The following is a 13,933-nucleotide window of genomic DNA, read 5'->3' as shown; positions in this document are numbered from 1 at the left end:
TCTTGTGTTCAATAGGGGGACGGTTGACCACGTGAAGTTCTATAGGTTCTATTTTTCTTTTTTTCTCACACGACATTATTTTGGGAATTTTTCATTTAATAATACTATTTAAAAAAGATACTTATTTGAAATATCGTTATTCTTAACTTTACAAAATAATTTAACAAGCTAACGGTCAAGTGGAATATTTGGATTAATACTTTTAGCGATACAGGAACTACGGCTCTCTCACTCCCATGCTTCTTGGGTCGAACATAGAAGGGGTTCATTAATCTCCTGCTGCTTCTGTTTGAGAAGTTCACGCTTCACAAACACAAGAACGTTGGCAAATTTAGTTCAAAAGCACGACATAATTCTTTGGCGAGAATAATAGAATATTGATATTGACAACCATTTTGCAACAAACAAAATGAACCCACAGGGACCAATTTTTATGGCTCGTTTAAGTTCATTCTAAAAAGCTGAAAAGGATTAGGCGCACATCGGATCTGTTAGCACGTTTTTCTAAACATTATCTCTCGTATAAGAACTTTATACATAAAAAGTTGATTTAAAAATCAAATGAGCAATTTTTAATTCATTTTTAAGCTTTTATAACAAATAGTTAATTAATATACTAATCATATTTCTCGTTTTCTCGTTTGATGGGTTGCAAATTAGCCAGAATTCACGCAGCAAAAGAACGGGGCCTGAAACATCGAAACAAACGCCTTTCTCAAGAATTGCTGCATTGCATTCTCCGGCGCAGGGAATAATTATCTTTTTGCCACTCTTAGAAATGACACTAACATATTTATTACTAGACCCATATGTCATAGACACACGAAGACCCACATGTTATAGACAGCGAGTGACAAGATATATTATCTTAGGTGTCGTGGCAAAAAGTTAAATGCCGCGGCGCAGGGACACAACGGCAGCGTCCGCTGGTGCACCGCACGGTCCGCACCGCACCGTAGCTTTGCTGGGCTTGTACTTGTACGGCGGCGCGGCGTCATTACTCGTTACGCCTTACGCAGGCCGTGCTGGGTTTGGGTTTGCCTTTTTCACGGGCCGTTTTTTCATCCGTGAGGCCCATTCCGTCGGGCCCAACTCCGCGCGGCGCCGGCCACACACGGGAAGGGCCCATGGCGTGGTTTCGGCCCGATTAGACGGGCCTGCTATCCGCTGGGCCATGGACTACGCCGGCACTGGCCCGTGGGCCTGTATCCAGAAGAATCCACGTGGATGGCGCCGATTGGACGTGGCTGTCCCTGAAAAGCCGGGCCCATATATTTGGGCGGCGACAGCGACGGTGATCGTTCGTGTCGTGCCAGCTTTAAACTCAGTCCCACCCGCGTGGACCGTTTGCTCTGCCGTCCAATTCTTTTTAGAAACACAATATAACATAGACGTTCATAACATATGTACACCCTTTAATTGTATCCCTCGACGGTTACGTCGCCGATCACTGAAAGCACAACCTCAAATGCTACTGATACCTTTGTAAACACTAGGCTACAGACTCTTTCGCTCTAACATCCAATTTTGAACGCATGACACAAATCAGACGTAAAACTTGAAAGCTCCTCTTTTGTACCCTAGGGATGGGACCGTCTTGTAGAATTTTGGAGACCCATAAACAAAATGCAAATAAAGATCCTAAAATTATATAAAACCATGTCTAATGAAAACAAGTTTACCGGTGCTTTGCGTCCAGCGTGGTGACGGCAGGTGGCTTAATCACAAATGATACATATGTAGTGGCGAGATACGTGGTGATACGACAGCATAGGCGAATGATGGAGTATGTTTTATGTCAAAGCAATCGTTGGGACGCGTTGTTTTAGTTGTCACTAGCCGGATTGAATCTTATGAATCTGAACCGGACCTTCTTCGTTGTAGAATTTGGGGACTCAAGCAGTTGCTTAACCTGCTATTGGGCTTCGACGGGCCTGAGTAGGGTCACCCAACCCTAACGACCCTGGTGAAATTTGTGCTCAAACAGTTTGGACAAGGACAGCACTGATATAAAATTAGTGTATCCTAACGCCGGTAACACACTAACACCAATGAACAAATTTTAGGGTACTCCTAATAATTAAATGTTTGAAAATTTTAATTTTATCGATCAAATCCGATCACTGCTACAGTGCAAATTTTATGGTTAACGATCTTTTCTTCCAAACTTTTTCTAGGGCAGGTGCAGGCGACCTTGCCTTGTGTTTTTCTTTTCCGAACTCTGTACTATCATTCACTCACTCACTCACTTGTGCCATACACCAAGGGGAAAACGTGTGGGAAGAAGGCGTGAATCCAGGCACAAATCCGTACGCCTGCCGTTCGTTGCTGTGTCGTGATCTTCGCAATAAAAACTTCAACTCACCATCCAATGTCCATTTGTCCACATACATGCACAGGCCAACCCCAAGCCTTCAAAAAAAAAAAAAACTAGAGGACTATATTTACAGGAGGAAAGAAACGTCCCAACTAATTAAAAGCCATGGATGAAAGCAGGCCTAAGCTCCTGCTCTGCTGCTGCTGCTCGTCTCCGGGCGCCGGCGATGGCGGTGGCAGATTGATCGATCGTCGTCGATGTGCTGCTTGTCTCATGCTGCTGGCACTCTGGTGTCACGTCCTCCGGCTGCACGTTTCGCCGGCTTGCGGCCGCCGCCCCACAACGCCGGCCAGCATCCGACGGCCAGAGGCGCGCCTATCCTGAAAGATCAGACAGCATTCAGGTTTCAGTTTCAGGATTCAGATTGTTTTTGTGAATTGTGATGCATGCTACTGACTAACACACATAGATTACTAGAGTGATGCTCAATCAGTCCAAGAATCTGCATTGGTTGGAATTAGGAGATAATGCTGTGTACTTTGACCAGATTGTCATTACCCTGTTCCATTGGTTTCCTGGTCACGAGCTGTTCAGTTTCTTTGACCCGTAAAGTTGGCTATGTCAAAAGGGGTGGAAGAATCATGTGGTTTAAAGGGGTTTGTAGTACTTGAAATCGTCAAAGAAAATGATGCAGGAGGAAAAATACATGCACTGATCACTACTTTTTAGTGCCGTTTTACTGAAAAAGAATGTTGCTAACCATGCACTGATATGCTTTTTGGCTGTAGACGTGTGGGCTGGAAAGAACATGGTGACTATATAGCACATAATATTTCACAAAGAATGTAATCGTCTTAAAATATAGTAGGATCTAATGAAGTTGTAGTAAAGTGGTATTAACAGACTAGTCACAAAATCAACAGCTACTACTTCATGATTAATCTCATAATTGGAGAAGATTTTAAGATGTTTAAGAGCTAATATGAGCATGCATGTTTGATTCTGTTAACTGAAAGGGATGAGATCAAATTATGTTTTCAAATTTCGCTGTGTGGTACAGTGTAAGCCACCCACCTAGCTTTGGCGGCAGCCGCCGGCGCGGCGGCGGCGGGGGCGGCGGGAGGAAGCGTTCCTCTGGCGGGTCGCGGCGTCGTCATGCTCCTGGTGAGCAGCCCCGGCACGTAGAAGTTGAGCAGCACGCCGTCGCCGCTGCCCCCGCAGCTTCCCCTGCTGTCGCTCCGCCGTCTCCGCAGCCTCCTCTCCCTCGCCGCCGCCGCAGCAGCCGCCTCCGCCTGCTGCTTCGATGCCGCCGCCGCTCCCTGCTGCTGCTCGGACGACGGCGTCGTCCTCCTCCCCTGACCTTTCTCCGCCGCCGCCGGCGTCGTCGTCATCGCGACTGTCCCGATTCTCTCACCACCACCACCATCCCTTCGCGGGCTGAGCTTCGCCGTGTCGACCACGACGAAGTCACTGAAGGACAGCTCGCGGTCGGACTCATCGCCGCCGCCGCCGCCGCCGGAGAAGTCGGCGAGGAGGCCGAGCAGCTCCTCCCTGCTCAGCGCGGCCTGCCGCGCCCTGCCGCCGGCAAGCACCTCCATCGTCGTCGTCGTCGTCGCAACCTCGTAATGGCAGAGCAGATGCATGCACCGGTAAGCAGCAAGCGAGCGAGCGCGCGGCGAGACAACGACCGATGCGCTTCCCGCGCGCGCTCTGCTTTTTGTAGAGAGCGGGAAGGGGACGGGCACGACACGACGTGTGTGCTCGGGTGGTTTCGTTGGCTGTGTGTTTTTTTCTTTTTAGCTCTCCTTTTCATCGAGTCATTATGTCAACACGCTATTCTAGAAGGCTATTTAATTTGCTTTACTTCGTCTCAACATGTTTTTTTACTTATTGCATGTATTATGTTTACTAATTGAAAATAGAGTCATGCCTTCTCTTTCTCACCTCATGTCACATGAAAAACCACATCTCCAAAAAAAGAAAAAATCAAGTAAACCGTTTCTAGTTTATCAAGACATGGTGTAATGCACAGACATATTACCAGTATTAATATAAAAAATAGACTAGAATATACTTCACTTTACCCAATCTCATTGCAATCGTCCCTCGTTTATCTAGATTCAATGCAATTGTTCTTTATTTTTACTAACTCCAATACAATAATCGCTAAAGAAATAGTTTAGTTTGAGAGAAACAAGATAATGTCAAAATGATTTAATTAACTCATCCATTGTTTAAAATATAATTATTTCTAAAATTTAAATCAAAATATAAATATTTTTAACACTACTTACGGTATTATTTGTTTCATCAATTACTTTTCATTTATAAATTCTCATTTTGTCTCCATTCACCCTTTCACCCCGTGACACTGGTTAACCTTAATATCTACTCAATAACTTAAAAATACTTATATTTAAGATGAAGGCCAGAGATTGGGAGAATAAAGAAAGGGATTCTCCCTTTGTTTACGTCTGCTGCTAGTAATCGGTGCTACGGGGAGTAGCTTAGCTGGCTGGAGTAGCTAGCTAGCTTGGCGCGCATGATTGGCTGTCAGTTTCCTTTTCGCTTACAAGAGACTACGAACCCGAAGACACGCGCAAATTGGGTGCAAAATCGCTTAAACGGACGAGAAAATCCAAGCGTTACGTACGAATGACCGAGAGCAGAAAAAGGCAACAATTCTGGACAAAGATAACGAACTCGTCACTTGAAGGAAACGTACGTACACTGTCTCTACGTCGATCAAGACAGGAAAAATGTATGTATGGCTCATCCATAGTGGGAGTTTGAAACCGTGGTTTGATCGACCAAAAAGCGTCTAGATTAACAGCAGCGAAGAACAAGCATGGATCGATGGGACCAATTCTTCTCTGTATCTCGACGTCTGGAACCCCCCTCGTCGTCGGTCCAACGTACGGCGGCTAGATAAAGGAAAGGAAAATCACCGGATGGACTTTATCATATTTATTATATATTGACATATGAATTCTATCCATGTATCAATAACTAATTATATACTTTTATTAAAAAAAAGTTAGAGGTGGTGAGTGATAGTGAATCTACTATTTATCTTATCACTAACTCGATCCCTTATGTTTTTGAAAAGAAAAATAACTAAAGCATATATATGAAACCACTTTTATTAGCTCTAATTTTAATAACCTGGTAATGACATTTTCTAATAAAATTTTGTTGCACCAATACGCAGCCACCGTGAGACAGGAACGTCACGCCGGCAGAACGCCTCCGACGAGCACAGTGCACAGTTCGATCTGCTGGGCACGGCAGCAGGTTTTCTAGAGATCGACCTGGTCCTGGGGTCGTCGTCGCCGTCAGGATAGCTGACGCTTTTCTTCAGCTTCCAAGAGGACATAAGAGGCCGTGTCAGTGTTTCGGATTTTGGAACTTTCGTCTCGTATTCTCGCTTTTATTTATGCTTATAAAATAAAATTTAAATTTATAGTTAATTTTAAGATTTTTTATCATATTTTTATTTTCAGACTTACTTTTACATCGTTAAGAACACCTAAAAACATTATTTATAATTTTTTACTTATAAATTTGATATTTCATTTATTCGTCAGATAAGCAAAAAGACGCACACTTAATATTAGGTAGGAAGCACGGACGGTTGCATCTGTCAGACTTTCAGTGATCGTTCAATTTTGACATAAGAGCAAGTTGAATAGCATTAATAGCCAATCTATAGTCAATCTAATAGCCAATTTATACTATACCTAGTCTCACATGTCATACACACATTAGGTCTTGAAGCTCGTGCTACAGATAGCTACAAATCTATAGCCCACTCCTGTTCTCTCTTCTCTATTGTCTCTTCAAAATATATTTATAGCTGATTTATAGTCTAGTATTGTACTATACTGTACTTGTTCTATACTTGAGAGAGAAAAAATTAAATTCAAAACCAACAAGGCAACAACCAATCTATGCTACTTTAAAAAAAGTATTACACTCATTTCATATTATAAAATTTTATAGTTATTATAATATTTTATAGTCATCATATAGATACTAAACAGAACATATCCCATCCATGAAAGTCAAAATATCTTATAATATGGTGTAAATGAATCGGCTATAACATGTACTGTGATTTTAATTTGTTTAATGCAAAATATTATTTGAAGCAATATATTTCTTGCAAAATATATTTGTACTTATTTTAAGCAATATTATGACATATCTTTTTTGTCGGTGATAAAAACACGGCGGCTTAGCTAGTTTTCGAAACATAACAATAAGCACGGCGTCACCGGGGCTCGAGGTCAGAAACAGAAGCGCCGTTGATGGACGGGTCCCGAGCAGCCGCAGGAGCCTCGCGATCCGCGGCGTTGCCGCCGATCCGACGACCCGCGGAAACGAACGCCGGCGGCGAGGGCGCCGGCAGGCTGACGGAGCGGCTGTTGAGCATGACGACGAGCGCCGCCATGGCGGGGCGGAGCTGCGGGTCCTCCTGCACGCAGAGCAACCCCAGGTGGATGCACCGCAGGACCTCCTGCGGCCGGCGGCCGGCGGCTGTGCAGCTGTCCAGCAGTTGCGCCGCGGCCCCTTCGCTCCATTGCCGCCACACCTGCATGTCACCGAGCAGAATCAGGTTTGCGTTCTTTCTCGGTGGAAGGCAAAAGATTATTTGAGATTTTCACGATAGCTACGTGATATAAACAATAAAATTTACTATTATAAAATTAAAAATATAATTTAAAAATATAAGATGAGGAACTTTTATATAGAAAAATATTTAAAAAATGCATCATTTAGCGGTTCGAAAAACATACGTACAAAAGTGCGAACAAAAATTGAAAATAATGTTGGAAAAGAACGTAGCCAGCAGTTCATGAATTGCAGTGCGAGAATTTTTGTAGATGGATTTGTGTAGAGGATTTACAAATGACAGCAGATCCTCGGAGTGATTGATGAGGGTGTTGCGCCGGCCGGTGACGATCTCCAGGAGGAGCACGCCATAGCTGAAGATGTCCGATTTGGCCGAGAAGATGCCGCGCAGCGCGTATTCCGGCGCCATGTATCCGCTGCAGTTACCGGAATGTGTTACCTAGGTGAATAAGAGCTTTTTTTTATATTTAACCTTTAATTTTATTTAAAAAACATATAATTAAAATCTATTTTAATGTGATTGAATTTATTACTAATGCATTTTAAGTATAACTTATAATTTTACACAAATTTTTTAAATAAGATAAATAGTTAAATTTGTAAAAAAAATCAACGTCGTCATCTATTTAGAAGGGGTACTACTCTCACTTAAAAAATATGTCAAAAGATAGTGATGTAAAATGTAGCAGAGTTTAACTACCAACAAATACATATAGAGTGGTTAAAAGAGCTAAACAAAATTGAGCAATATGAACATAGTCCAAAATTTATTATTTTGTTTCTTCTTATGTGCTGCATTTCAGTTAAGATTTTGTAGGATACTCATCAAACATATCGTAGACTGACGCACTAGCTATATCGAAGACTTACTAGGTCCCAGCAATCCTGCCCGTCATCTCTGCGCTAGCTTCCATGTTAAATAACTTTGCAAGGCCAAAATCTGATATCTTGGGGTTCATGTCTGCATCTAACAAGATGTTGCTTGCTTTCAGATCGCGGTGGATGATCTTGAGCCTCGAGTCTTCGTGAAGATAAAGAAGCCCTCGTCCGATCCCTTCAATGATCTTGAATCTTTGCTCCCAGGTAAGGTCTTGCTGCCTTGCAGGATCTGCATTTTCTCCATGTAAATTCTGTTAATTGACCTAACCAGATAATAGTACCTCAAATGAAACTGTGCCAGATTATATGAACCAAGTACCGAAAAGGATTGTGTCAAGGCTTTTGTTGCAGAGGAACTCATAGACAAGGATCTTCTCATGTTCTTCGATGCAGCATCCTAGCAGCCTGACCAGATTCTTGTGCTGAAGCTTTGCAACCAAGACTATCTCATTCTTCATCTCTAGTTGTCCTTGATGAGAAGTTGCTGACAATCTCTTCACTGCAATCTCCTGGCCATTTTGCAGTGTACCCTGAACTCAAAAAAAACATCAAAATCGGTTCTTTAAAGCAAACCAGATCACATTGCTTGAATAACTGAATTTGTGAGATATACTTGTCATGTTCCAGACTTAAACTTACTTTGTATACTGGCCCAAATCCACCTTCTCCGAGCCTATTTTCTTCTTAGAAGTTGCCAGGGGCAGCTCTTTGCTCAAATCATACAAGAGAGACTCCGAGCTTCTCATTTCATCTTCATCTCCGTGATGTATTATTTATTACAAGAAAACACTAGCGAGTTAAGCCCGGATATTTTACCACTACATCACCTAAATTCAGATAAATGAGGAGTATAATTGATTCAAGCTTTTTAAGGACTTACTGATGCTACCAATCATCATATGCTTGTGTCGTTTTCTGCTCCTCTTGCACAGATAAAGAGAAACTAACAGCGGGATTACCACCAGTAACGAAGCAATTGCCACAGTAACTGGGATAATGACAGCCTTACTGACCGTGTGATTGTTTCCTGCATCGACATATTTTACCATGGTCAGAAATTCAGAACACAGAAACGTTTTTTAACATCTTTAGTCATCGTTCCAACTTTGAGCCTTTCGAACAAGCACATGTTACCTCTCTCAACTATATCATTAACTCCAAATATTACGTTGAAAATTCAAATTTTAACTTATAATTATAGGTAAAAGAGAAAATATCTATGATCAGTTGCCATCTATTGGGCTTATATCCAACATGCTGAAAATATTGTCTTCTCTCATATTTTCATTTCTGTTTATGCTTATAATCCAAAATATTAAAAATATTGTCTTCTCTCGTAATTTCATTTCTGTTTATGCTTATAATCCAAAATTTAAATTTTTCAACATTAAATTTCGAGTTGATTTTGAGGTTTTTTCACCATAGTTTGTATTTTAGCTTTTGTTTTTAAATCGCTGAAAATACATATAAAAAAATTATTTATAAATTATTCTTCATTTGTAAATATACCGCTCTTTCCTTAAAAAAGCCAAACAACAACCCTCGTAGATGTGACTTGACATGTCCTTTTCTCTTTCTCCAAAGCTTGGTAAGCAACGAAGAAATGAACACCGCTATACGTACGATACCATCGTACAATCCGTGTACGATGACATTCGCATACCACGCCGCGCGCTCCTGCCGTCTGCGGCTCCGTACTAGCGCCGTGTGCGTTCGTACACGGATCATATGAATACCATCCGTCGTACGTATAGCTATTTCCTGAAGGAATTCATGTCCTTGGTGACACATCCAGTGCCTTCTCCGACAAGGCGCAGCTAGATGACGACGGCGACCCGTAGGATTCGGGGTTGGGGTGGAAGTGGAAGTGAGCTTAGGGGGAGCATGTGATCTTGGGGAGCTTAGAGAGATGGTCAGCTAGGTCAGCGGTGCCTCACTGGTGAGTAGTGGATGGATGCCTATCGAGTGGTTTAGCGAGGCAGCGATGCTGTTGCTAGGGTTTATTTATTATTTTGGTATGCATAAAATCTATGGGAGGAGAAAACTTTTAGGAATTTCAAAATGGGAAATTATGATTTTTTTGGTCAGATAGACAATATTTTGACTGCTCTACATAGCAAAGTGGGGGTTGATGGTATAAAAGAGCATATTTTATAGCAACAGATTTTGGAGGAATCATTTGTCGACTAGTCTTTGGTAGCTTACTAAGGACATGTTCGATGTAGGCAGTTTTGGGACAAGTTATCTGGCGCGAAAAACACACTAATAGATTAGTGCATGATTAATTAATTATTAAATATAAAAAGAGTTAAAAATAGATTAATATATAGTATTTAAAGCAACTTTTCTATAGAAAATTTTCACAAAAAACACGCCGTTTAGAAGTTTGGAAAGGGTGCGTATGGAAAAAGAGGGGAATCTGGGTTATTAGCCATACCACCGAACGGGACCTAATTCGAGTGGTTAAAGTTTATGCATAGAAGTTTATCATCTTCACTGTTTTAAATAAAATTTTAACTTTGCACTGACAATTCTATTGTTTATATTATTAAATAGCTTTCACGAAAATTAGATAATCTTAAAAAGAATGCAACCATTATAATGGTAGGATATATGTATGCGTTCATAAGGATATATAGGTGTGCACACGTTATCATTATATGTATTTATACTATATATGTTTCATATAAAAGTCTCTCTATCCATCCTAAAATATAGCTACCTCCTGTTATGATTAGACTATCTAACTATGATATGAGATAGTTATATTTGAGAAGCGAAATAATACCGGATGAGACACGATTTTGTGGATGTTTTTTTTTTACAAAGACAACACTGCCCTACTTTTTCATTAAAGCAACAGTAAGCGTAACAGTTTGGGGCACCGGGGTTACCGGTTATACAGAGGAATGCATACATCCAACAAGAGTCAACTCAAGCAAAACACAAACCTCCGAAAGAAACACCACACAGCCTACATGCTAGAACAAAAGCAAACTAAGGCTAGAAATGAAAAAAGACAACGATCCTTTTTTGCAGCATCAGGTAGAACTAAATCTTGCACCCTGAAGATTTTGCGGGTGTTCTGACATTGAGTGAACACCGCACAGCTCATAATATTCTCCGGACCTCCGGCTGTCCCAGCATTAGGTTATTCTACAACACCTCCTCCCATCTTCTAATTTCTTAGGGTTTTTTTTCACATATTTTATAAACTATTCATCTTTTAAAAGCTATTATATATAAAAAGTTGCTTTAAAAATCATATTAATCTATTTTTAAAGTCTCTGTTTAAATTTTAAATTAATTGCGCGCTAATCCATAACTCTGTTTTACGTACATGGTTGAGAAAAAGTCCCAAACCCCACGGCATAACACAGCCGGCTTTGTACCATGCGAACCGAGCAACGCTCGGGTGGCTAGCTGCGCGGGCGTGAGCAGCTCACGCAAGTTCAATCCCTGAGATCGCAACTCGCATGTTTCACTAGGGGATTTTTCCGTCACACGCGTGCGCACCCCAAAATCTTAAACGTGTGATAGGGACGCGCACGCGTGTGTGCGTGTGTTGTGATATGAGTGTGGTGTATGTTCGTGTACGTCCCGAGTCGTATCCTTCCAAAAGAAGGAAAAAAAACACAGCCGGCTTTGTACCATGCGGACGGCAAAGAAAGACCTTGACTTACCGGTGCTTGCTTGCCCCGTGTGGTCGCTGCCGTTGACTCCGCTGGGCGTCGTCGCCGGCGCTGGAGACATGGCCGGCTTGGCGGCCTGCGTGTCGAAGAACGGGTATACCTCGTACCGGATGGAGCAGCTCCTTGTGATTACCTGCCCGCCCTGCCTCCCGTCGCAGCACGTCGGGATGTTCGAGACGGCGGTGACGAGGCAGCGGTCGCAGTCGCCGCCGGCGAGGTCGCGGGTGCACTGGGCCATGCCGTAGATCTTGGTGGAGGGCGGGAGGTCGGCCTCGCCGACCGCGAACATAAGCGGGGACGCGTGCGCCGCCGTTCCGGTGAGGTTGCGCATCAGCGCGCCCAGCGTCAGGTTGAACCTCTCCGGCTGCGCCGTGCTCTCCGGGCTCCACCACAGGCGCACCGTCCGGTCGTCGGCGGCGCCGGCGAAGCTCGCGTTGGAGTACCGCACGAGGCAGTAGTCGGAGATGACCACGGCGGATCTCTGGCCGGCGCAAACGTTGGCCGCGTCCCGCACCGAGTCGTAGAGGCAGCCGGTGCAGTTGCTGCTGCCGACGACGTCCGCGCGGCATTGCGCCAGGCCGTACGCCCTGTCCGGCCCCCCGCCGGTCGCGTTGTCGGCGAACCCGGAGGGCGACGCCGCCGCGGTTGCGGAGAGGGAGGAGAGGAGGGCTCGGAGGTTGGCCTGGAAGGCACCGCCGCCGACGTCGGTGCTGTTCGTGTTGCTTGGGCAGTCGGTGATGCTTGCGTTGGCCATGGTGGCGATCGCCAGGAGGAGCGAGGAGCACAGAAGAAGATAGCACGGGACAGGGAGGAGGAGGAGAAGGGCGTGCTCGGGCTCGCCTCGCCGGCGGCGACGCGGCGGTGGCGCCATTAGAGGTCGCGTCGCGCTGCTTCGTCACCGGCCGCTGCAATCCATAAAGGCACAATCGATTATACTCCGACTAGCTGTCAACCCCATGCATTGCACGTCATATTATTATTAAGGTTATAGAAATAAATATCCAATTATATGATGGCTACATTAATTTTTACTATTTTCATCCCAGATAATTTTATTGTTTACCCATTGTACGTATACCAACGTAAAGCAAAAGGACTAAAATGCCTTTCGCTTTATAAAACTGAATATAATTGATCCTTGGTTCCAAATGTATTTGTTTTATATTTTCATAAACTTTAATACAATGATTACTTAAAAATAAAATATTTTGAGAAAAATAAGAGGGGCAAGGGTGATTTTATTGTTGGACGGAGGAAGTGTTCAAATTGTAGTAACCCAAATTAAAATAAAAGTTTTTATATATAAGATACAAAGTATTAATAATTATGATACTAAATAAATAAAACTGCATAACCTCATATTTATCAATTTTAAATTCTGGAATTATTAAAATGTAGAATAAAAATAAATAATCTATATTATTTCCAATTGCATGTTTTATTTAGTTTTGATGGGAAGTAAAGTAAAAAAAATCGACGGTATTTTGAATGATACATTTTAATTTTGTTTAGAAATGGTACGTTTCATTCAACACAAATTCCGAGTATGAATTATGGTCATGATAATGCAATGCACACAATAAATGATCAAATCCAGCCTTTTAGCTTCATCAGTGTAAATAGTATTTAGATTTGATTAGTAAATAATACTTCATTTGATTTTTAATATTTTATGCAGTTGACTTTTAAATATTTATTTGATCACTCATCTTATTCAGATTTGTGTGTAAATATAAAAAAATTATAAATCATGCTTAAGGTTGCTTTAATGATTTAAAAATCATAAAAATAGTAATTGAGTAATTTTTTAAATATAGTCAAATATACATTCAAAAGTGAAACGCTTCAAATATTGAAGGGGTTAGCAATTCAGCAGAGTTTGTCACTCTTCTATATGCGTATTTGTAGTCATATCCGTCATTTAAGAAGTCAATGCAGGCTAAGAGTAGCTCATCTACCGGTATCAACTAGAACGAGCGTTGACTCAATCGCCCAAACGGAGTATTTTTTTTTATGCCATAGCCGCCGCTGAGATTAATTAAGGACATAATCCTTATGTTATTGTTATAGGAAGGTTTTATTTTTGGTTTTAACTTTTAAATATTATTGTGTCATCAAAACATAATGAAGTGATCGAATGAAATAAGCTATCTTCGCGCAAAATTTCACGTCAATGTTTATGGCTAACATATCACTTAAGTGTTATGTCCAAGTGACCAATAAAATTAATTAAATCTATGTAGATGAAACGAATTGCTTTTAATAAAGGTTTTAATACAATCAAATTTTATGGTCTAGTTAACGGTGTACATCAGGTTTTATTCTTATAAAGGTAAACTCCCATCTCTCATCAAATTCTATACCGCACCATTGTTTTTCACTGTGTGACATCAATTTAGGGGTGTTTGTT

At 42.0% G+C, this 13,933-nt stretch overlaps 1 protein-coding gene and 1 pseudogene across 1 annotated transcript; both read right to left on the bottom strand.

The window, feature by feature from the left end:
- Positions 1–2,154: 2,154 nt before the first annotated feature.
- Positions 2,155–3,994, bottom strand: LOC107303451. The gene is made up of 2 exons (XM_015837434.2): positions 3,392–3,994; positions 2,155–2,697 (listed from the first exon to the last, which is right to left on the bottom strand). The coding sequence occupies exons 1-2, from the start codon at positions 3,958–3,960 to the stop codon at positions 2,589–2,591; spliced, it is 678 nt and encodes a 225-aa protein (XP_015692920.1). The 5' UTR covers positions 3,961–3,994; the 3' UTR covers positions 2,155–2,588.
- A 2,612-nt stretch (positions 3,995–6,606) lies between these two features.
- LOC102709001 lies at positions 6,607–12,277 on the bottom strand (annotated as a pseudogene).
- Positions 12,278–13,933: the final 1,656 nt, after the last annotated feature.

Source organism: Oryza brachyantha, chromosome 5 (genome assembly GCF_000231095.2).
Source record: "Oryza brachyantha chromosome 5, ObraRS2, whole genome shotgun sequence".
NCBI lineage: Eukaryota > Viridiplantae > Streptophyta > Magnoliopsida > Poales > Poaceae > Oryza > Oryza brachyantha.
The sequence above is the reverse complement of the archived record's forward strand: the minus strand, read 5'-3'. Positions and strand labels throughout refer to the sequence as shown.